The 27,019-nt window shown below is 35.1% G+C and overlaps 1 protein-coding gene across 1 annotated transcript in view; it reads left to right on the forward strand.

Annotated features, from left to right (window-relative positions):
* LOC127875342 (cleavage and polyadenylation specificity factor subunit 2-like) overlaps window positions 1-27,019 on the forward strand; it is a 229,497-nt gene that overhangs the window by 113,213 nt on the left and 89,265 nt on the right. Inside the window, exons 10-11 of the mRNA XM_052420339.1 lie at window positions 19,652-19,819; window positions 23,132-23,226. Coding sequence (XP_052276299.1) covers window positions 19,652-19,819; window positions 23,132-23,226 — 263 coding nt within the window. The remainder of the gene's footprint in view (window positions 1-19,651; window positions 19,820-23,131; window positions 23,227-27,019) is intronic.

Consider the following 27,019-nt stretch of genomic DNA (forward strand, 5'->3'; position numbering starts at 1 on the left):
CATAGAACTTGATATGAAGATGAACTGAATTTGTTTATTATAGATAGAAAATGCCTCCCTTCTTTTTATCCCAACCAAAATTTCGGAATGGGATAAAGTAATAGTCTCTGTCCATCTGTCTGTCCGCCCATTCTTTCGTCCAAAACTTTGTCCAGATCATTATACTCCAAATCTATTCAATGGATTTACTTTAAACTTAGAATATAAACAGATGGCAACTAGGAGAAGTTTGGTGACCAAGAACCATAACTCTATCTACCTTAATTTTTGAATTATCTCCCTTTATATAATTTCAAAGTAAATTTTTGTTCGGAGCATAACTCAAAATCAACTGAAGGGATTTACGTGAAATTTCAAATATAAACAGATGGCAAAAAGGAGAAGTGCAGTGACTAAGAACCATTACTCTATCTACCTTAGTTTTTGAATTACTTAATTCCCTTTTTGTCCAGAGTATAACTCTAAATCTACTGAAGGGATTTACTTGAAACTAGAAATATAAACAGATGACAACTAGGAGAAGTGCAGTGGACATGAACCATAACTCTATCGGCTGTAGTTTTTGAAATATCTCCCTTTATTTAATTTCATAGTAAATTTGTATCCGTTTTGTCTAGAGCATAACTCGAAATCTACCGAAGGGATTAATTCTAAATCTACTGAAGGGATTAACTTGAAACTATAAATATAAACAGATGACAACTAGGAAGAGTGCAGTGACCAAATACCATAACTCTATCTACTTCACTTTTTGAATTATCTCCCTTTATTTAATTTCAAAGTAAATGTTTGTCCAAAGCATAGCTCTAATTCTATATAAGGGATTCACTTGAAACTTAAACCATAAACCCTTTTTATATAAGGGATTCACTTTAAACTTTAAACATAAGCCCTTTATTTAATTTCATAGTAAATTTGTGTTCATGTCATAGTAAATTTGTGTTTGGAGCATAACTCAAATGTACTGAAGGGATTAACTTGAAACTCCCTTTATATAATAATAATTTTACATTAAATTCTTTTCCAGAGTTAAACTCCAAATTTATTTCAGGAATGTACTTGAAACTTAAAACATAACCCCTCCCCCCCCCCTGCCAAAAGGCGAAGTCTTTTTAGATTGCAACAAGGCGAAAAGCAGTGCCTAAATAAGTAAGAATGCCATGTTTTACAAATATTATTCTACTCTCTAAAACAAATGTTCTCATACAAGCAAACACGTTCCCACGGGGATGGCCATGGCTCTTGTTGGTCTGTTATTTGGCAAAAATGTACACTTTTGGGGATTGGGAATGGGGCTAAATTTTTTGCCCTTCAATTAACCGAGAAACACCAGAATTACGCTGCCAAGGTATGGTGGGCACTTGAGGTTTTCCAAGATTACATTGAAGTCGTTTTGCATGCTGAGTATTTGTTGAATAGATTTGAATGGAAATCGATGGTCTAGTGTCAAACAGAGGCATCTTCATAGCAATTTTGTTTAAGTTTGACTTTTTCTCTATTCAACCTGTGAATTGGAATGCTTGCTACATTCCCATTTCATAGATTATATAAAGATACCCAATTTGTTTTCTTCTGTGTTGTTTTGACATGCCTTGTTGTCTTGTCACTTCCAATGTGTGACTGGTTGTTTACTCAGAGGGGTTACGCTTCATTCCAGACTGAAGGATATCACAACCAGAACATTTGTGCTTTTTGTGGAAGAGTACATATGGTATTTCCCTACACCATTGATGCTTTTGATATCTGTAACAATATGACGCAATTGGACTGTTTCCTATACAATATTTTCTGCAATTAATGTTTTTTGTGCTCTGTGTCAAAAACATTTATTTTTAAATCCCTGATGACATCACAGTAAGCTATAAGAAGTCGTTATACAAATATGACTTAGTTAATATATGTAGAAAATGGTAAGTGTTGCTAGGTTGTTACTCCTCGAATTTCTTTTTAATATAAACCAAAAATATGGCATAACAGTAGTTAAAAAACCCTGAAAAATGTCAAACTGTACTAAAATGCATCAATTGTGCCTAATCCATGTAGGTCTTGCACCTGAAAACACTAGCCTTGTCTTTTAATAAAAAACAAGTTCATGCCTGCCATTGTAACACTTACAACACTGGGTTATATGTGTTGGAAATCTGTTGACAATGTAGCGCTCAAAGAACATCCTATTCATGTCCAATATTCTGACTAACATCTGAATCAAACTGAGTATTCCGGAAATTACTTGCAGTCTCAGACAAATGTCTTTGAAATGCCTTTAAGCACAATTGGTAAAGAATGGTCTAATTGTTCTGTGTTGCAGGCTTTTTTCTAGTCCTATTGGACACTTCAAGCTGGCTCCATAGTACTATGCAAGAGAATACTCAGTGTTTAATATAGAGAACTTTTTCTTGCAAGGCTTGGAATAGCAAGCTTGACAGCAAGCACCTCGAAAGTTAGAGCCAAGCATACAAACACGGAGCTAAGCATACAAAATAAGAGCAAAAATACCAAGCCAAGCTTACAAAAATACCAAGCCATGAAGCATACAAAAACACCAAACCAAGCATACAAAAATACCTAGCCAAGCATACAAAAACGCCAAGCCAAGCATACAAACACAGATAGAGGCCGAAGTAGCGTAGTGGATATGACTGCCCGCCTAGGTCATGGGTTCAAGACCTGACAGTGGGAGCGCTCTTTAGATCTCCCATAAAGACACTAAGTAATGGTTCTAGTCCGAGGAAATGGATTCAAGATTGTTTCAAATAAGCCTTAGGCTAAAAATGCAATTGAGTTAAAATTGATATGTTTAAACTAAAAACAGATCTGAGTATACAAAATAAGAGCCAAGCATACAAAAACACTAAGCCAAGCATACAAAATAGAACGAAGCATACAAAGAAAGAGCGAAGCTTACAAAACAAAACCAAGCTTAAACAAAAAGAACCAACGATACAAAGTAGAGCGGAGCATACAAAATTAGAACCAAATTTACAAAAAATGAACAAAGCATACAAAAAGGCCTAGCATTCAAAAAAGCAGCATACAAAATCAGAACCAAGTGTACAAAAAAAGACTAGCATTCAAAAACAGAGACAAGCATACAATCACATAGCAAAGCATACAATAACAAAGTAAGAGCCAAACATAAAAAAAAAGAGCTAAGTGTACTAAAACAGAACTAAGCATGCAAAGTAAGAGCAGAGCATACAGAAACAGAGCTAAGCGCACTAAAACAGGACTAAGCATGCAAAGCAAGAAAGGAACTTACAAAAACAGAACCAAGCATGCAAAAACAGAACCGATCATACAAAAACATAGCCAAGCATACAAAGTAATAGGAGAGCTTAAAATATAGAACCAAGCATACAAAGTAAGAGCCCAGCATACTAAAAACAGAACCAAGCATACAAAACGTATCTAAACTTACAAAAACTTTCCTTTCTAACAGTAACAATACTAGATTTCAATGCTAAATACTTATAACTTGCATGGAAAATAATAAAATAAAGGCATGAGAAACAAAAACATGTTGTGATTTTTATTAATTTTTAATATTTTTGAACAGAATTAAACTATAGCTCAAATTATCTCATGGTTTGTTTTTTATTTCGTCAATGCAGGCTTAACAATGAATTAAAACATATTAATAGTGGTTACAAACTAAGCTTCTAATTAATACTACAGAAGTTGACTGGTTTTACTTTAAAACAAAAAAAGATTGTTTATTTTTATTACACATCATTCAATAAATCTTTTATTGCTTTACAATATTCATAGTATATTTTATTGGTGATGGATGTAATTATATTTAATAGTTATTTCTGTTTTATGTCTGGATTTATTTATAAAAGATTTAGGCATTACTCAAGAGGATATAACTAGAAAATTTGATAAATTCTTAATGTTATATTTGCCAATTTATGGGAAGAAAATTACAGGAAATGTGCTTAATCTGAATAACAAAGAAGTTTTTCTATTATATAAACATTGTTTTAATGCCCATGGGGGTCTATGTTGTGTTAGATTTGCATGTGAACAGTGGTTTGTGTTCTGTTGGATGTCAAAAGAGAAGACACTTCACACTGGCTCCACTGTTGATGGTTACAGACTGGATGCGGTCCTTACACGATGCCAGAAATAATATGTTTCACAAGAGCTGGCCCATGACAGTGCGCACTACTTTTATCACATTTTCTGTCAATCACCTGATATAATCTCCACATAGACATATTTGAAATTCAATATCTGTAGTAGTAATATTGAATATGAACATAATATGTTTTTTAATTAAATCAAGAAATTTTACCATGCCATGAAGAAGATTTTCAGCAATTTGCCAATTTATTTAGTTGAAATGATACCCAGCGAAACCCATATTTCTATTCTATTTAAAGTAACAATGACCTTGACCCAATTGGCCCCAAACCCAATCCTACTCTAGGTATGCATTTAAGCAACAGTCAAATAAAATTACTGAACAATACCTCCATCAAAAATAAAGTTATCGAGCGGAAACAACACCTTTCTGCTTGTAATATTTCACACAATTTTAGCATAATATCTCCATGTGAACTGAAGTAAAAATATTTTTCTAGCAACCTAAATTGCCCATGGACCAACTGGCGCCCAATTGCAAACCCATGCTAGGTCTGCATGTCAGCTAGAGATAGAAGTTGTTGCACTCGAACCTTTATTTTTAAATTCAAAAAGTTCAATAAGGATTATAATCTTGCTTAATTGCAGCTAAATAATGGGACTTGGTCTTTGACCTGACATGACTATCATGAAGACATGTGAAAAGTTTCATTTGCACATCTGTACTAGTGACATACACTTAAACACCGTTATTTCAAACACCAATAATCCGAAGTCACCGTTATTTTGAAGTATTTTTCGGGTCCTGATTGTGGTTCTTCTTTGTTCAATGTAAAATTTCATTGTTAATCCGAACCTCGTTAAACCGAAGAAATCGTTAGTTCAAAGTGATTCTGTCTGTCCCAACACTATAATTTGCTGCTTATTATCAATCTTTAATCTGAAGTCAAAACTGCAAAACACTGAGCGTAATTTCACACCTATATCGTCTGTGCGTTGCGCGTCAAAAGCCGATAATTACACCTTTGTCGTCTGCGTGTATTATGTTAATTTTAAAATGTCGTCAAAAGCCGACGACCAGGCCGAAAACACAAGAATGAACATGATATCTAATCAACGTGTGGGCACATGTAGCAATGACGTAAGGCAGTTCTGCGAGCAAAACACGGGCGGAAGTGAGTTCTTCAATGTCCTTGACAAATTGGAGAAATATGTTACACGCTTCCAGTTAAGTGCTGCTAACGCCAGTGTTCAGAGAGACATCGCACAGTGTTTTTTTTAATGAAATATTCGGCGTTATTTGGCCCCATTCCCCCATCTCTAGAGTATATATTTTTCCCCCAAATATTTTAAAATTCCCTCTCAGAAGTGTAATTCAATTTTAATCAATACCTCATATAAATACGTCTTTCGTTACAAATTTATTTAGTATAATTTTCCTGAACTGCCACATGCACGTGTTTACTTTCTTTTAGCCTTTACTCCTTTACCGCAAACCGTACGTAGTTAACCATCATGACTTTCGCTTTACGACATCTATCTTTGAACATGAACATAACATGTTGATGAAAACAACAGTTGGAATAAGGTTTTTCTCTCTATGTATGGTGAATTATAGTGTTAAAACTTGATTTTGTACTGTTACTTGCTAAGCATTGAAATTTCCCCCCCTGAGGTGACCCGACCCCTTTCCCCCAAACCTAAAAAAAAACACTGTCGCATCTTATTAAAAAAAAAGTTAATTCATTTCCGAAAATGTATTCATATGTATTTACATTTATGATGTGCTTTTCATTATATTTTATATGTTCTGAAATGAGAGAAAAATAAAAAGAAGAAAAAGAATCGTTTTATTCCTCCGTTTGTTACAAGTAGAAATCTATTGCTATCTGACTAGTTTACATTTTTAAGTAAAACAGTTATTAAAAGTGTGACTGAACCATGTGAATTCCACAAGTATTTTTTTAACAGAAGTCGTCTGTCAAATGTTTATTTCAAATTATCGTTAATCCGAAGTTTTTTTAACCGTCCCGACGACTTCGAAATAACGGTGTTGAAGTGTATATACATACTTGTTGCATGTAAACTTTAACATGATTCTCAAAATGCACACAAACCTAAATCTATGAATAAAATCACTATCTTAAGAAATAATAAGGTAAATACCTATGTGATGCATATTATTACTTTCTAATGAAATACTGACGTCAATACCTATTTTATACATATTATCTTAATCTAAAGAAATACTGAAATAAATAAGTGCAGGTATATTCACAACTTCAAGTGATTCCCAGGCTCAGTAATTTCCCCATTTCTGATATGTATATTGTCAACTGAAGCCTTTAAAGATATAACAAAGGGTATTATATGAACTTGAAGTTCATATATATACATATTTACCATAATTGTAGGTAAAATTGGGGAAAAAAACCAACATCTAGCCAAGGATTTGTTAGAAGCTACCGTTCCTATTGTGTCAAACAATGGAGGGATTGTTTCACTTATATTGTGATAAAATAAATAATGCTTTTAAATTCTGATAGTGTATTACTTTTCACATTGTGTATGGTTTCTGTCTGCCATATGCTTTAGATTAATTTTTTGCAAAAGCATTTATTTGAAAGTGAACATACTACATTAATATGTGAAATTTCTGTTGATATATATTTTGAAATTTTGTGGACCTTAAGCAAGCATTTCATACAGTATTAATTATTTTATTATATTGAATTTCACAATTTGAGCATAACAAAATGTACTAAATATGAGTCTAGAAAATCTACTTAATTTTTGTGAGGAAGAAATTGTTACTTTATGCAAATTAAAGACCACCTATAACTGAGAAATTTGGTCATGCTCAGATTAAAAATTTCCAGTGCGAGGTGCATATTTTAATCCTTTTCCTCGCAGAAGCAAAGTGAAAATGGCTATGTGCAAACAGCATAAACCCAGAACAGCCTGCAAGTAACTCACAGTCTGTTCAGGTTTTATGCTGTTTGCTGGTCATCAGTATCTAAGAGTTGGAAATGAAGCCTTAAAAACTTGAATCTATTGAGAAAGGTCTTCAGTTAAGTATAACTTTCTAAGAGACTACAAACACGTCAAAATACATATCTAACTGGGAAAGTGTTAAGGGATATTTCTTCTTTTTGTTATTGATGTACTAACAACACTCACTATAGGAATAGCATCCTTTAATTAAATGTAAATCAAATTTATACAAAAAATATATTTAATTACCAGTGATGAATTCTATGTGACATCAAAAGGCTGTAATCATTTCTGCTAGACTGTCTTAGAAACCTAACAAAGCCACTTTTTTGTTGGAGCAATTTGAGAGCAATCGCCCATGGTTGATTTTTGTCAACCATTGTCAGTGTAAAAAGACCAATGCCCAGGCAATTACATAAGGTTGATAGGGTTTGTAGTCTGCATGAACTTAGTGTATATTCACTGACCAAATTGTGAAATACTCAGTATCGGCATTGATAAACATTGTTGTGCCTACGCTCTGACAATTGTGGAGTTCAATTTTTTTTCGTAGATTGAAATGTCAAACAGATGCACTGCTATTAAAATGGGTGTCAAGGTTCACCTTAACTTTAAATATATCTTTGTGGTCGTTATTAAGTGAATGACAGAAAATGTTAATGATACAAATTAAGTGAATGACAGAAAATGTTAATGATACAAAAATGATCAAGGTCAAACCATGCTTACAAACATGGTTGAAACATGATATGTCATGTTTGAAACATGTCCAGACAACATGACCTAGCTGCGGTTAGACTTTACTTTAGATATAAACAATTTTTAAACAAGAACAATCTCATTTGTAAATTTGACACTATAATGTATAGCTAAAACATGTTCCATAATGGTCAACAGAAGCTGAAAATATATTATGATATGGCTATGATAAGACAATGAACATCTGCCATTGCAAATACTAATCAAACTCTGTAACAAAAGAATTATTTTTGTTTGCCATTGCTTTGGCTTTGAAATGATCATGTTCATGACATGGTCGACATTATTGAGTATGATTATAACTGATTCGGTCAAGGTAAAAACACTGTTAACAAGAATGTAATTTCTTGTCTACTGATTTCTATGATGGTCAAACATCCCCATATAGATGATCAGGGGTTGGACATGGTCAGCTATAATGTGACGATGGTCATTTTTACAGGGAATAGTACAGTGCGCTGTATTGGGATAGCTATTGTCTTTTATGACAATGTCATAGCTTTTGAGGATATAAATTGGTTTTTGTTGTCATACAATACAGATACTTTCACCAGTTTGCAGCATGGTTTTATTGCCCTCCAATGAAATGATAATGCTATCTTAAAATGAGATCACCAAACAATTTGTCAGTCATATTTGCAAAACATACGCTCAAATTATTCATAATTATGCACAAGTTACATAAAAAGGCAGTTAAAAGAAATAATCCTGGGCCAATTAGTATTCATTGTTGTCTTTTGGGACTTCTTATTTTTGCAAACAATTATATAATTGTCTGTGGTCTTAATAACATGATGCTGGAAATAGATGATCTTTTAATATGAGTTGTCATGATTCTGGAACAGATCATTTGTGGCATATTGAATATATAATCGTTCACCAAATAGCCCAGTAATTTCTTTCTGTCAGTCCTTCCTCTTTCACTCTGTCTGTCCTTCTGTCAGTCTTTTTGTCCTGCTTATTTTGTGTAGAATAACTCCGGAAGTTTTAAAGGAATTCAACAATTTATTTTTATCTATATGGTGTAAATTATATAGACAAAAAGACTGTAAAGTACATTTATCAAGAGAAAAAAGCCCAGAGACATGTTGACATATCGAGGCTAAATCAATTGACATGAATTCAGAAAAGGTATCAGCCTAGACAAGTAACGCAGTCTACTGTCTGTGTTCAGTTTCCCACATGATCTCTGTACAAAGTGGACTATGTTTGCCGTGTCACTGACAATAAACATAGTCTGATCCAGGAAGGATGTTTCCCGCTCCCATAATGCATTGAGCACTTTTTATTGCCAAGCAATAGAAGTATTAGCATCTGATGCAGGAAATGGCTGGTGTCAAGCATGAATGGAAGATGCCTATCCCAGATCGCTGGTTGTATGTTAACAAGAACAGCAGCTTTTCACATTAGATTATCTTCTATAGGTGGCAAAGTTTTGGAGCTTTTACACAGCTTTTGATTTTAGATCTCTGTTTTGTTTTAAGACTGGCAATCAATCACAGACTAAAGGCCCAGTCTCACTATGATGCCGGTGGAGCCCCGGTGCATGATCCGGGCTCTACCAGGATGAACCGGGGCTCCACTGGGGACAACCAGGGCTCCACCAGGAAAGTATTAAAATGTCTTATACTTGCGGGATTAACTGGGAGTCACCGGGAAGGACTGACAACGACGGCACGGCTCCGGGAACAACTGGGATGGCACCGGGAACAACCGGAACCGCACTGTAGCTCCATCGGGGCCAATACAGACCCTGGCAGAGTTATGGCAACGCCCTTGGATTTCGCCGGTGGTGCCCAGATGGAACCCTGGTAAATGCCGGCAGAGACCCGGTATAGATACGGTACAGCGGTAAACCGGCGCTCTGCCGGGACGCCAGGGGCATTCACCGGGGCTCTGCCTGGGCATTACAGGCAACGACCGCGATTAAACTGGAGCGTTGCTGTAGCTCGGAGTCCAATGCAGGTATAGCCCTGGTGAATGCCGGCGGAGTTACGGTAGACTGGGGCTCTGCCGGGACGCTGCCAGCTTTCACCAGGGCTCCACTTGGGCATTATTGGCGCCAACCGGGGCTCTTCCAGCTCTTCATTGGGATAAACCGTAGCTAATCCGGGGTTGACCGGGACTCTGCCAGGTTGTTGACCGGCCTAAACCGGGGCAGCATGGAAATAGTGTGACTGCCTTAATTTTTTTTGACAAATCATCCTGGTTTTCGCTGGTTGACCGGCGTTAGCAAACCGGGATGGACCGGGGCTCTACCGGCAATAGTGAGACTTTGGCTTAAGTCTCAACTTAGGTTTAAATATTGATCAAGCACATATAATGATTCATACTTGATCTCAATGTTTATGATTTGTTTTTAGAACGTCCATAGTCAAGGGACATGCTGTACAGATTTCATCCATTTCTGTAGTTAAATCAATGTTTAATCAGGTTTTCAGTGATTTTTAATTCCTGGTTATAAACTTGGGGTATGGCAGGCTGGCAGGGAATGAAAAGGTGGTTTCTTGTCATTAACTTTTAATGTCAAGGTCAAGGTAATAGTTACTATAAATAGAAAAACAGTTTTAGCTCAATAACTTTAGTTCAGACTAAGCACACCCTTGAGATTGATATTTGTTTCTACCTAGCGGCAACTTGTTTTCATTATATGAATACTATGAAAAAATGAAAAATCTACTCTGAAATCAGATGGCTAAGAGGTTTGTTACAAGGAATGTAACATAGTATGCTTCAGCTCTACACATTTTTTTTTCAAATCAATAACCTTGGTTCAAATTGGCTCCTCCCTGCTTTTCAATGATATCTCTTCCAAGCTTGAAATTGGTTGCCATGGGTTGATACACTTGGGTGCAATTTTACTTATATGGCTATACTGAAACAAGGTGAACAACCTAGAAGTTGCATTTTTTGTCCAATATTAATTCAACCTTGCTCCGAACATTTGTTCCAATTATATCTAAGCCAAGTTTGAAAATGATTGGGGAAACAACAGAAAAGTTGCTAGGAACAGTTAACAGTTCCCCCAAAGGATGAGCTAAGTGACCTGGGGCCTATGGTAATCTGTTAGCTATTGAAATAAACCTCACATGATTTTCTCAGCAGTAATAATTTCACATGAATTTGATGGATTGTAATATGATAAGTAATTGTAGCCCCATTCAGTAATAGTGCATGGGAACATTTCTTAAAACAATGATCCACTAGTCTGTCAAAATCCTGTTCAGATTTCCTGGGTAAAACCTGTTCTTGTCGTCTTAATCAAGAGAAGATCCTGAGAACATTACCTGATTGCAGATGGAACCCAGATCCTTTCTATTGCTTGGTAGAAGAAATATTGACTACGCCATGGCACCTTGTTATCCCCCGCCATAGTCGGAGGGATATTGTTTTGGCGTTGTCCGTCTTTCCGTCCGTCCGCAGCCATATCTTGGAAGTGCTTGGGCGGATTTCATTTAAACTTGGTATGAGTATATATATGGATAAGGGGATGATGCACGCCAAATGGCATTGTACACTATCTGTTAATAACGGAGTTATGGCCCTTTTTATGTTGAAAAAATGCTTTTTTTGTGTGTCCGGAGCCATATCTTGGAAGTGCTTTGGCCGATTTCATTGAAACTTGGTATGAGTATATATATGAATAAGAGGATGATGCACGCCAAATGGCATTGTACACCATCTGTTAATAACGGAGTTATGGCCCTTTGTATCTTGAAAAAATGCTTTTTTGAGTGTCAAATATAACACTTTTGTGTCCAGAAGCATATTGGCGGGGGATATCAATTCAACGAATTTGCTTGTTGTTTTTTGAGACCTGTCATACTTGAGGATCCTTATTTTGGTAGGGAAGATAAAGCCTTAAGTCATTTATTGACATGTTACCCCTTTGCACTTAAACTATAATAAATATTCGTTTTTATTAAGATTGCCCTGTTTTTTTCTAAGGACAACTTTGTATTATCTTCTCCATGGCTATTACTGGTATGGTATTCTATTTATGTAATCATATACCATTGTTGTGATGCAAGCACAGAACGATGTGGGCTTCTGCTGTTTGTGACATCTATGTAAGGCTGAAAGAATAAAGCTTGTTTCAGGGTGTCCGACCTTAGTAAAAACACACTTTCAAACCATGGCAACTATATAATTTTACAAATAAAACACACTTTCATACCTTGGCAACTATATAATGTTACATATAAAAACACACTCTCATACCTTGGCAACTATATAATGCTACATATAAAAACACACTATTATACCTTTGCAACTATTATATTATTACATAAAAAATATTACACAATGTGACATTGGTATTTTGTTGTTTTAGTGATGTATATTTTTGGGCTATGGTTACAATAATAAAGTTTAAGAAAATTTTAAGTTAAAAAAGAGGGACAACTTATGTGAATTCTTTACATATGATCATTAATATCGTACATGCCCAGTTTTATATCATGAGGAACAATGCCTGTAAGCTTAAATGTTGTTTTGTAAAACCCCAGTTGACAGATGGACAGACGGACCCACAGACAGAAGGACAGACATCTATTACAATTCCAGTATATCCCCCCCCCCCTTTAATTCATTATGGGTGAGGGGGTATAATAATTTTTATTCTAACACAATTTAATAAATATTTGTGCAATTAAATTGGAAAACTATCTTTCATAATTAAAGTTTTTGACTTCTTGGGACATATAGAGTACTATGAGTACTTTTACAATGCTATTGATTAGTCTTTGTCTGATTGTTCGAATACAAATAAATCTGGCCACTTTTAAGCACTTACTGTAAGGTAATGTAATGTAGTTAATGTTAAATTGAAAATGTCTGCAAAAAGGCAATAACAAAAACAAATATAGGAGAAAATACTCATTTTCTGGGCTCAGTGTTAAAGTGGTGTACCTTTTAAACATTTATTTCTGAGATACATCAGTGTGAATCTCAAGTAGCAAATTTTATACATTCTTAGCACGCCAACGTAACAGAGATGGATGAAACCACATAATCATGGGACTATAATGTGGTGAAAACATCTATTATCTTATGTCATAAACACAAACCTCCTAAATAATAGCCCTAACAATGCCAGATAGTGTGATTAATCAAATATGGTGAAAATTTTTTCAGTATTCCTTAAAATATCATGTAATTATTTGTTTGTAGGTTGTGTATTTGGCATTTCATTGTTTGTGATTATTTGCTTATCAAAAAAGAAAAATAAGAAATTAAATTTATTATAGCAAATGAAAATAAAATGATTTAGGATATCAAAATACAAAATCAAGATACTTTGTTTTACAAACACCTCTGCCCCTATTGGAAGCCTAGTGAGTTTTGATTTCTTGGACCTTTTGAATAAGTGTATGTCCAAAAGTAGGTCAAGGTCAAAATCAGATCAAAGTTTTGTAGGAAGTAGATTTGATGTTGGACAATCATGTCCTTTTGGGTTAACCCTTTCCCACTCAGAAGCAAAGCAAAAATGGCTATGTGCAAACAGCATAAAACCAGAACAGCCTGCGAGTAACTCGCAGTCTGTTAAGGTTTTATACTGTTTGCTTCTCATCAGTATCTAAGGATTGGAAATGAACCCTTTAAACTTGAATTCAGTATGAAAGGTCTTTAATTAAATTTAACTTTTTAAGTGACTACAAATGCATTTCTAAGGGGTAAAGGCCCGGTCACACCGAGGTAACGGACGAGAAACGGACATAAAATCATTTTATCTGTTCGTGTCCGTTCTTATCCGTTTAATGTCCGTTTCATATCCGGTGAATCGGCTCGTTGTTCGGCGATGTCTGGTGACATCCGTTCCGTCTTTTGAGAAGTTTTGAGCATGTTCAAAATTTTCCACCCGATAAAACGGACAGAGATCTCCGTTTGACGTGCGGTCTTCATACGTAAGTTTACGGTTTGTTCGGAACTCGTGCGTTACACCTCCTGAACGTATCCGGTTTATGTCCGTTAATGTCCGGTTGTCCTGGTCCTAACACATGTTCAAGAGATAATAAGGGACAGCTAACGTATACAATAGAGCGAAAAGTGTGGCGGAACAAAACTGTTGACATACATTTTACCATAATTAACATGTGGGTCAAAGTATCATTTCATTTTGGTACGCCTTGTGAGAAGGACATGTGCAATGGAGTGTCGTGCTCGCATTCAATTATATAAGTGTCAAGCCACCCTCGTGCAGGCCCAGATTGGCCTTTTGGATGCTAATCTGGCCATGTATCGTCTTGCTGAAAAGAGAGCAATGAGACGAAGGTAGCACAGATGGTGGATCAGGGCTTGGCTGGGCCCCGAGCGGAGGCGTCAGTTCGGTCTGTATGACCAACTTATGGTCGAACTATGACGAGAGAACCATCGCACATTCATCAACATTATGAGAATGCCACCCGAGATGTTCGATGAGATTCTCGCACAAGTGAGCCCAAGGATAACGAAACAGCGCAGCAACTTCAGACTTCCAATTTAACCAGGGATGAAGCTAACAATTGCACTGCGGCATCTTGTGTCTGGTTCAAAGTACCGTGATATGTGATTCGGCTGGAGGGTACCCCATAACAATATTTCTCTTCTCGTGCCAGAAGTAAATACCGCTTAATTAACTATAGTGCGAAAATTAATTTTAAAAGTCTTCTGTTAGTCATTTTAATATGTTTATATATTTTAATGTCTACTTCTATCATCATTTTATATGAATTGCATTGTGTTTAGTTATTGGTATAGGATAAAAGACAAACGATGACTGCGGGCCCTACAACACTAACCTCCTAAATTGTATAATACCATTAGTACTGTCTTGTGCCCATATCTTGAAATGCGCACAGTTATATGCACCGTTTTTTAGTAGTATAGTTTTACCTACTCGCTAAAAGTCATGGATTATCTACTGTGTCATACACTTGTAATTCACGATAGCTTATCATACTGTTATCTTTTACACGTCAGGTTTGTAGAGCAGTCATAGATGAGTATGCTGACGATGTGATGCCGTTGCCACCAACAGCTGCCGATTGGATGCGAATAGCTGACGGCCGGAATTTCCCCCATACGCTTTTGCTTTTGATGCTATTGATGGCAAACATATTGCCTGCAAATGTCCACCAAGATCCGTGTCTACGTATTTTAACTACAAGAAGTACTTCTCCGTTGTCCTGCTAGCTCTGGTGGATTCTGACTACAAGTTCGCCTGCGCTGACATTGGAGGCCGTGGTGCTGCATCCGATGCACAGTTGTGGCATGAGTCAGACCTGAAGGCAGCAGCTGAGAAACGGAGACCTTGACCTGCCAGAACCTGAACCTTTGCCACATGATACTGAAGATGTACCCTAATTTATCATCGGAAAGAAAATATAAAAGTGTTTGATCGGCCAAGATTTATTTATTTGTTTATTTTAATTTTGGCGTAAGTGTACATAAACATTCATGATAAAGAAACAAACTAGCATATGCATTAAAAACAAAGCAAATAAAATGTTGATACTTTAAAATATAAATAAAGCATGACATAAAATGACCGTTTTGTGTACGTTGGTATTCGGTACTTTTCAGTTTCTCTCACGTTGGGAGAACGTTTTGTCCGGTACTAATGCGCTACACTGCTGTTGTGTCCGGTAGAAGTCCATTACTCGCACGGTAATATCCGTGAGCCGACCGGTAATTATCCGGTACATATCCGTTAAACGTGCGTTTTTTCCGTTACATCACCAGTACGTGTGCGGTCATTGTGTGTTTCCTACGCTGCACACACCGATTGCGAGCGTCTTGAGTGGCAGAGCAAGAAAAAAAATTCACCAGATAACCAAAATCTGCATATTTTGTCTGTTTTCTCTCCGTTACATATTCGTTTTTTTGGTCTGACCGGGCCTTAAGGGTTAACCAAGAATTTAGAAGATCTGAATGATTACAAAAGAAGGTCCATGTCAAGGTGGAAAGGGAGTGTTGATATTGTTCAATGACATCCATTCAAATATCTCAGCTTTGTAGGAATCAGTATTGATTTTGTACAAGCATTTTATTTAGTGTTAACTGTGTACTTTGTAAGGAAGAATAGAAAAACAAAGGAACACATGAAAGAACAATGAAACAAACAGTCAATTGTTCTATAGATTTTGGCCAATGCAGATTGTAGTGAGAACAAGAAATTAAAATGAAAATATTGTCATTCTGTTTTTACTAATTTAGGGTGAGCAAAAACGCAGAATAAAATACATATTTAATCTGTATTCTTTGAAAATTAGTGCCACACATATTCAATGTTTCTATACTGCCAATAATAAACTCTTAATACTATCATCTATCTGGCCCAGTGTTTATCTTTTTACTACCTATGACTTCTGCAAAGTTTAGTTTCTTCTCTCACTCATGGATGACAAAAAAGGGCACAGTATATACTTTTTATGTCCCCCACCACTATAGTGGGGGACATATTGTTTTTGCCCTGTCTGTTGGTTGGTTGGTTTGTTTGCTCCAACTTTAACATTTTGCCATAACTTTTTCAATATTGAAGATAGCAACTTCATATTTGGCATGCATGTGTATCTCATGGAGCTTCACATTCGAGTGGTGAAAGGTCATGGTCATCCTTCAAGGTCAAATGTCAAATATATAGCTTCAAAGCAGCGCAGAAGGGGACATAGTGTTTCTGACAAACACAGATCTTGTTGAATCTGGTCAGCCTCTGGCCTTAAGTGCAATTTTTGTCAGTTTCATATTTAACTATTTATTTCTCACACCGTTTGCTGCATCCCAAGGTATGATTCAAAATTGATATGAATTTAGTAAATTCATGAAAGAGAATTAAAAAAATACATTATTTAGAATACATGAGCAATGAAGCAGCACTTTAAGAGATTTGCTCTAAAGATTAAATATATCTCTAGTTTCATGTCAGGGGAGCACAAAGGCTCGCATCGCGCTAACATTAAATTATTTAAATGTTTTGAAGAAATAAATCATGAAATTGTTTAAAGGTGGCAATATTTTCATGGGTTATCAACTTCATAATCATAGAATGATCATTAACATTAATGCCATATTTGCAGTCTGTTTGTGGTACAACTGATTCGTTAGATTAAAAACTCATTAGCCACCAATCATAAGTAAGCTATTTAAAAAATTAATAATTAAGATGCTGTTTTAAAACTCTCATCAAATACATAGTTACTCAAATTTTCCTCTGATAAAAGATATCATGCATTTGAACTATATCAGTTATTATTTACCTATGAATATTTTATAAACAGGTCTCAAGACATGTCTCTGAACCTTGATAATACACCATCAAAATGATTAATGTTTGATGGAAAAAATGGAACGCTTGAGCAAAAAAAATAGTGATTTGTTCTTTGATATTCACATGTAATCGCTGGTGAGTGGAAAGGGTATAACAACAAATATGGATATGTCCATATAAATTTAAAAACAATTGCGGAACACATTTATATCTTCATATATTTCCAATAATGTCCTCATAATGCAATCAAAATCTGTGCTGATGGGGAGCTTCTAAGTTCACGTGATGTCTGTCATCTGTTGGTGTGTGAAAGGCATGCGTGAAGTTTATCTTGTAACATTTTCTTCATATAAACCCCCTAGACAGATTTTAAAAAAATCAACTAAATATCTGAGCGTTTTGTAACAAACCTCTGGAAAAACGGTTATTGTGGAGAAAATGACTAAGTTCAATGCCCATAACTTCGCCAAAAATCAATTGACAGGAATGAAACTCGCTCTTCAAGTGTTAGTCATGTAGGAAGCCTCACAAAGCTCAATATCTGAAAGTGTTGCGAAAAAAACACTCCAGAAAACGGTTATTATTGAGAAAATGTTTAATATCAATGGACAATAACTTGGTCATTTTGTTTTAAATTTGCATATACCTGCTGTGTAACTTCAAAGCACAATATGGGGCATTGTTTTTCACAAACTCATCTCTTGTTTTGCACCTAATGATCCGCACATTCCTGAATTATTTGACCTTGAACGTAACTTACCAGAATGGACGAGGGGTGCTATTAAAGTCATGTTTGTTCTTTAGTTTAGAGTGTACAAAGTTACTAAGATTATACATATCTTTGTAAATTAGATGAAGCCAATATGCTGGCTTTCAAGCATGTACCGAAAGGTTCTGTAGCTCTCAGTTAAAAGAAGGTCAATCCTCGAAATGTCTTGGCATGCAAACATATATATACATGTTTAATTGTACCTGAAAACAAACATGCAGAATAACATTTATTGCCTTTGATTTTGGTCAATGACTTGACATGAAAGATTTATATAGAAATATTACTGGCATAAACTTCTCTGGTGTTTCCCCAAAGGAATATGTGACATTAAAGTAGTATTACATACTTATTATCAAGAAATAATTGTTCAGTATTTCCTTGTAATTGAGTAGGTAGTTTGTGGGCATTCACATCTATTTTAAGTTTCCTTTTATGTAACATTATATGTTTAATACAAAGCTTTCAAAAGGGAAATAGCTGTCTTTTATTTGTAATCAGGGTCCTGACATCAATTAACAAGGGCATAATTTTCATTACTGAATTGCCAAGAACTTAAAGAAGGCATTCAGAGACCCCAAAATATACATGCTTGTGATGATTTACTTCACATAAAAGTTTTTAAAAGTTATATCAGTCATATAAATGTTGCCTCCTCATTGTTTATCAGCAAATAAACTCTGTCTCATTCTGATAGTTTGCCTTCAAGATTCTTGGGCTAATGCCCCACAAGTTGAATTCCTTTGCGTCAGAACTTGAAAATCTGTGTTTATTGGAAGGAAGCACAGTGATAATTAGAAAAATAATCTGTTAATTGTTGATAATATTTTCAATCTGAGTCTTGTTATGCAAAGTTGGCTAGGTAATAATGTATTGGTATGTGTCTGCTGCCCATCTCATCTGCAGTTGATTAAAGATTATAAGACTGTATGAAGAGAATGTGACATTGATTATATAATTATATCAATGCTTATGTGTATGCCATTCAAACTTATTACAAAAAAGTATGTTGGTTGCATTCCTGAGACTTGTTGAGCTGCTTTTTGGGAAAACTGGACTTAATGCATAAAGTATCATCCTAGATTAGCCTGTTCAATCACAAAGTCATGGCTGGGGCAATACTTTGTGTTTTTCATAGAATTTTCCATTTAAAGGTAGTCTCTTCTGTGAATGAAAATCTAGTCTATGCTGAAAGTGTCATCAGTAGTTAGCCTGTGCAGACTGAAGATGCCCACATGCATGAAGCCCATTTTTTTCCAGAGTGTCTTAATTTATGATTGTGCTTCTGGGGCAATAACATTATTAATAAACTGATGTTCTGGGATTCTGAGCCTCTCTACTAAAGTATATTGATACAGTTTTTTTAGTTACTTAACTTATTTATTATACCCCCACAAACGAAGTATAGGGGGGTATATAGGAGTGAGCTTGTCTGTCTATTGGTCTGTCGGTCCATATTAAGTGTCCGCTCTCTAATTCAAGAAGTTTTTATCCGATCTTCCCCACACTTGGTCAAAAGTTGTATCTAGATGATGGCTAGGTCAAATTTGAATGTGGGTCATGCCGTGTCAAAAACTAGGTCACATAGTCACTTAGTGCGTTTTAAACATTGAGCATGGCGTCAACTGTTTTTTGTGAAGACAACAGGCAAAATATTCTGTGTCAATGCGGGATGTGGGGTATTCGTCACGTCTGTGAAAATGCTCTAGTTCTTTCTATTCTATCACTTCTGTTTGTGTTTATAATAACATTACCAAAATAATGAATGTATAACATGCTTATCTTATCTATTTTAGGTGGTGCTATGTAGCCAACCGGACCTGCAGAGCGGCTTTTCCAGAGACTTGTTTGTAGCCTGGTGCGGGAATCCAAAAAACAGCATCATACTGACCAATCGAACGTCACCGCGATCCCTGGCAAGATGGCTCATAGACCATCCTGACAACAAAACTGTCACCATGGAGGTTCACAATTTTTATTGGACTTAGATTCATTTTAAGTGTGTAATGATGCAAGTAATGCGAGTGATAACTAGTTGACAAAGTGTGGCGAACATGAAAAACATCCTTATTTAACCCTTTGCATGCTGGGAAATTTGTTGTCTGCTAAAATGTCGTCTGCTAAAATGTCGTCTGCTGAATTTCCAAAATTAGCATTTTCTTCGATTTTTTTTCAAAGAATACTATAAGAATAGCAAACAGTTTGGATCCTGTTGAGACGCCACGTTCTGTGGCCTTAAAAATTGGGTTCCAGCACTGAAAGAGTTAAGTAAAGTATATGTAAGTATTTTAGCCATATGTTGGTAAGTATTTTAATCATGTGTTTATGAATTTAACTTTTTGTTACATTATTAAATTTCATTCTATAAATTGCACAGAATGCGCTTAGTTCAATTTTAATTAAAATTGTGTAAAATATAAATTGAATAATTGCATAACAAAAATGTGTATTTATGTTACCATGTTTAGCCCTTTCAGTGCTGGAACCGAATTTTGAAGGCCTTTGCAAACAGTTTGGATCCAGATCATGGTGAGACGCCACAAAACTAGGCGTCTCATCAGGATCCAAACTGTTTGCTATTCTGATAGTATTCTTTGAAGAAAATTCCAATTTTAGAAATTCAGCAGACAACATTTTAGCAGACGACAAATTTCCCAGCATGCAAAGGGTTAGACTTGTTTGCTTTGTTCCTGAGCCTCTTCCAGTGCTGAAGTTGATGATGGGGTTGATAGAATAATCAGAATAATCTCTTAATGTTTATTGATTGCATCCTGTTTGCAATAGGAAATGAGAAATGTATTCATTTGAAATGGCACATGTAATTAATTACGCCCCTTATCAATGGCATTTTTTATTGATTTGGTTGGTAGGTCCCTTGGTCTCCAAGTAGACCATAATCTTCTTCCCTCACATGTCCATCTTCACCATCTGATCTATGTGGGTGAAATATCACTGCCAACCTCATTAATCAACCAAATCTCTTCTTAAGCTGTTTAGTAAAAGCCCTTTAATTATCTAATATTGGCTATTACTTTTCTCCAAGTCCAACTGATTTGAACCAGTTTTGACCAAAGATTGTATTCAAAAGATTGCCTAACACCTACATGTAAGAAGAGATTTTTCTCTTGCCAATAATGATGACTACATAATTTGTAGACCATGGTGAGAGCCAGACATCTTGATAACTTGTCATGAATAATTAACACTTATAGAACCATTATTCATGAATGATATTCTGATATTGTGAGGTGTTGTCATATTTAAATAAAAGTTATGGTGAGCCGAGTTCTCTAAGATTTTTATAGAAATTGTTTATTTATACTAAAGTTCTTTCATCTTGATGAAATGGGCCATTGCAGGGGTATTTGACATCTTCAATAACTGTTTAAACAAACCTTGCTTAATTGAGCAAGAGCTATAAATGATATAAGATTAGTTCTTTCCACTCGCGTGTATGCAACCATGAAACTTTACCACTCAGATATAATAATGGCTAGCAATTGCCAAGAAAAACAGTAAATATTAATTCAGTGGCACAAGATAGATGGAATTCCTTCAGTATAGAAACATTGGTTACAACTTTCTTGCATCAATACTGTACGATAATGTGGCAATATTTCATTATTTGTGATTGCTTGTGATCAGCTTTGACAATAAAACCAGACAGTCGGTGAAACAGGAGATTGGTTGTAAGGAATATTTCTTGTCATCCAGATGTATTTATGATATTATTGCCATATCTACAAAGCAGGTGGAACAATCATATTGAAATCAGAAGAATATTGAATGTCATTCAAAACAAGTTTATAGCTTCCGAGCAGGAATTAAACCCTTGACAAGCAGGAATTAAACCCTTGACAACGCTGGTGTTCAGGTTCTTGTCTTGTCAAAGATGGTTATTGGCAGTAATCGTAGAAGGCCAGCATCTGGTACATCATAAAGTGTGTACTGATCGCATGGCATTTTCCCCTGAAAGAAAGGAGTTGGTACCCAGCAATAACGCAATAGTTACCAATCAGATCTTACGAGTCAATCACATAAAATAAACCAATCACAGTTCACTTCTCCCAGGTGAGACAGAGGATCTGTCTGGAAGACCAAGAGTTGGTACCTATCGATCACATAATATATACCAATCACATCTTATTTACAAATCACATAATATGTACCTGAATCACATCCTATATATCTGTACAATATGTACCAATCACATCTTATATACCAATCACATAATATATACCAATCACATAATATGTACCAATCACATATGTACCAATCACATCTTATTTACCATCACATAATATGTACCAATCACATCTTATTTACCATCACATAATATGTACCAATCACATCTTATTTACCAATCACAATATATGTACCAATCACATCTTATTTACCATCCCATAATATGTACCAATCACATCTTATTTACCATCACATAATATGTACCAATCACATCTTATTTACCAATCACAATATATGTACCAATCACATCTTATTTACCATCCCATAATATGTACCAACCACATCTTATTTACCATCACATAATATGTACCAATCATATCTTATTTACCAATCACATAATATGTACCAATCACATTGTACTTACAATTCACATAATATGTACCAATCACATAATATGTACCAATCACACAATATGTACCAATAACATCTTATTTACCAATCACATAATATATACCAATCACATCTTATTTATCGATCACATAATATATACCGATCACATCTTATTTACCAATCACATAAAATACACCAATCGCATCTTATTTACCCTTCACAAAATTTGTACCAATCACATCTTATTTACCAATCACAAAATATGTACCAATCACATCTTATTTACCAATCACATAATATAAACCAATCACATCTTATTTACCAATCACATAATATGTACCAATCACATCTTATTTACCAATCATTTAATATGTACCAACCACATCTTATTTACCAATCACATAATATGTGCCAATCACATCTTATTTACCAATCACATTATATGTACCAATCACATAGTATGTACTCATCTTATGTAATTTCCCTGTTTTTCTTTAGGTGCTGGATATGTCCAAAAGACTAAGAGTTGGTACCCATCTTATGTACCAATAATGTAGTATATGTACTCATCCCATCTCTTGTTCCTGTTGCCCGGGTGCAGCCCAGATCCCTAGGGAAGGCGAAGAGTCCTTTGCAATCACATGATATATGTACCAATCATACAGTATGCACCAATCTCATGTACTGTTTCTGTTTCCCAGGTTCGGCGCAGGATCCGACTGGAAGGCCAAGAGTTAGAGGAGTACATGAGGAGGAAGCAGGAGGCCAAGACAGAGGAGAAGAAGTCTCTAAAGCAGTGAGTGGGATTTGCAAACTATTGGTAGAACAAATAATCCGAAAAAAGAAAATCATGTACACAACACCAAATAAACAAATAAAACAAACATCCTGACAAGTAATAATCCACATTACCTCAGAGCTTACTTAAGAGCTATATGTTAGCAGTTCAAACTGGAAATAATACACTAAAAAATGAAGTAAGTTGATGAAAAAAGTTAATCGTAAGATTTCTGAAAAGCGTCTTATAATGCCCAATAAAAAGATAATGTTTTGTTATTTTTGTCCCCTACCGGTTTCACCGGAGGGGACTTATGGTTTGCGCTCTGTCTGTCTGTCTGTCTGTCTGTCTGTCTGTCTGTCTGTCTGTCTGTCTGTCTGTGTGAGTCTCTCTGTCACACTTTTCTGGATCCTGCGATAACTTTAAAAGTTCTTAATATTTTTTCATGAAACTTAAAACATGGATAGATGGCAGTATGGACATTATGCACGTCATTTCATTTTGTTCCTACGTCAAAAATTCTGGTTTCTATGGCAACAAATAGACTAGAAATACTGCTGAAAATGGTGGTTTTCTGGATCCTGCATTAACTTTAAAAGTTCTTAATATTTTTTTCATGAAACTTGCAAGATGGATAGATGACAATATGAAAGTTATGCACACCATTTCATTTTATTCCTACATCAAAAATTGTGGTTGCTATGGCAACCAAAAAAATACAAATAATAATCTGAAAATGGTGGAATTTCTGACAATGGTGGAGCCGGTAGGGGACCATATTGCTTGACAATAGCCTTGTTTTATTAAAGTTGGCTTTGTTTAAATCTATAGTATCCCATTCGGACATAATAATATTATAAAGCATTCAGATTTGCTACTTGAATGACATCTAAACTGATAGCATTCAATGATGAATAAAAATTGCTTATTGAGTGGCGTAAATTTGATTATCTTACATTAAGTCTGAGTATACTAATACCTTACATTAAGTTTGAGTAAAAAAATATATCATTCTTATATGTGCAAGATAGAAAGAAAACCATAAATATAGTTCTATGGTCAAGCATTGATGTATAGGAACCTTCGTTTTATGTTCCCCTAATTTGATGCAAGGCTTATACCTGATTGAGAGGCTTCATGTCATCTGAAGTTCACAGCAAGCTTTGTGTCGAGACATCTCATTTATTGCAGACACAAGTGACAAACAATCAGTTGTTATTCACCCATATAGGGCATCTGCCTTAGCATTTCAGAATTTCATATTTCACAGCAAATTCCACCCCACTGCCCTCACTGGCATGTTTATTCTCATATTATTATTTATGGTAATTGGAGCGAGGAAATTGAATGACCTCCAGCATTTCTCTAAAATGGTGAAATCAAACTATGTCTATGGTGGCCAAGGAAAAACAATTTTGAAGCATAATTGCATTATCAATGAATGTCACATGATTGTCCATTTATATTGGTTGCTTACAAAAGCTATGCACGCCATATGAGAACATACCGTTTTGTGGGAAAATAAATATTATTACTGGGTTTGTATTGGACATGTTTATGTTACATGTATGCCATGGTGTGTTTCATATGGCATGAGTTTAGAAATTAAGGTAAAATAGAGAACTTCTTAAGCGCTTTTGGTAAAGGAAAAGGACTTGGTGTGAAAGGTTGTTGTGCATTCATGATGCATCTTTGTAAGAATATTTCAATAGTTTTATAAATTTATTAACGATACTTTAAATCTCCCCATATTGTTGATCAAATAAGCACATTTTACATCAGCAACACATATAATACTGTTGATGTATTTAAAAAGGATCTAGATTAAAATGCAAAAAATATATACGAAAATATGTAAATCATCGAAGAAAACAATCAGTTAATCGATTAACCATATTTAATATCCCGGAACTGCAATCTGTAATTATCATTTTACATTTAACATTCAATATGATAATTGTCCACACCCTACCCAATCCCCAACCTCCTGCGGGATATTCTCTGATTTATGTTATTATTACAGTTGAGTATCACATGATTCAATGCCTCTTCTGGGACAAACAGAGCATGTTTCATACCATTAGTGGTCATAATACGGTGATAGCCAGTGCAGATACTCATATCTTCTCTATTGATGACAGTCGTAATATTTTCTGTATTGCGCAGTTATAATCATTTGGAAATCCCCCAATGCTGATAATATCTGGATTACTGTTATTATCTGATCATCCACTGCAATGTTGACATAGTGAAATATTTGATGTCAAAAATCATTAAAACTGTTCTTTATTCATGATACATCACAATACTGCAACAGGATAAACAACATTGTTAGGTTCTGGTTTGAAGTTGTAATGTTGTGGAATGAAGAAAGATTAAATGCTGTCATGAAATTATGATAAATGAGAAGGACTTATTTTCTATGCAAACAAGTCAGAGGTTACAACTAAATTTGAGATCTAGTATGAAACTTGTGTTTGAGATTGAAATATCAAAAGTAAATGAACCCAACTGTCTCTGTGTGATTTGTATTGGAAACAGTAATCCCTTATGATATTTTCTCTTTTATCCGATCAAATCCCTTGTATTGACTAGTTACAGTAAGTCCCAGAACAAAATAGTTAATTATCTAATGCAGAAAAGGAAAATTAACTGGTATTATGTTAATGAAAATAGAATATGGTAATTCAGTTCAGGCTGCAACTGGCACATTTGAAGTAGATTTTTGTATTTCCCCTGCTGTCACAGTAGTTAAAATAATTGCAAAAACTCAGGCATGTTTTGAGAACAGTACTTCAGATGTTTTATTGTGTTCTGACTTCCAAAGCTTTTTTCCCCGAGAATGCTTTATTTCTTAGAGCTCCTCTTCAAATGTCAAATGAAGACAGTGTAGTAATAACTAACCCAGTGAGAATCGTGAACGTTGTTTATGGCTGTGTCACATTTTCCAGGAATTGACCTTCAAAGCTTAAAAGCTTGCATTATTTGAGACAGTTCTTATGCAATTATTGCATTCATGATCTCATCACATAAAATTATTTGATTGATTCCACCTTGTTATCAAGGGCATCTTAGTTTCACCTAACAATTTTCCTTGCCTTGTTTCATCTTTTCATCTCAAGGTATAACTTTTGCATATAAATTGAACTTTGTATTTATCTGTATTAACATCAAGCATACATTCACAAATTCGCACATATGTTAAAACATGCTCAAAACATGAATTCTTTCTCAGCTGATATATATAACTGTAATAAAACATGCTCAAGGCATATGCAATAAATAATGCCTCATGTATCCCTCAATGTAAATAACTGTACACTAGAGTACACTTGATTGTTCTCATTCAATCTGGCATTCACTGGTACCATATACTATAATGACATTGCTGTCATGCATATGTTTATGAAATTCAATAAGTCTGATCTGTAACCTACAAGGGTACAATTTGACCTCAGTATGAACTCAGATAATGTTTAGTTTGTCAGAATATTGCTGAAGTTGACTGGCATTGTGGGGAATTTGTGTAATAAAACTGTCAGTGGTAAGCTTTTTAGAGTTGACTGGATTAGCTTTCTAAATCTTCTTGTAAATCTTAAAGAACATCTTTTATGGGGTTGACAACTTAATTGTTCTACATGTTCTGAATTCTGTTAGCAATTATTTTAAATTTTAAGTGAGATATTAACTTATTATGATTTGCATCACGCCCATATGGGTCTATGTGGCTAGCATAGCTCTAGACTGCACAGTCAGGTCAGGAGCTACGCTACCCTGTCTGTTGATGAGACCATAGAACCTCAGCTAAATT

The sequence above is a fragment of the Dreissena polymorpha genome, chromosome 3 (assembly GCF_020536995.1).
Source record: "Dreissena polymorpha isolate Duluth1 chromosome 3, UMN_Dpol_1.0, whole genome shotgun sequence".
Lineage (NCBI taxonomy): Eukaryota > Metazoa > Mollusca > Bivalvia > Myida > Dreissenidae > Dreissena > Dreissena polymorpha.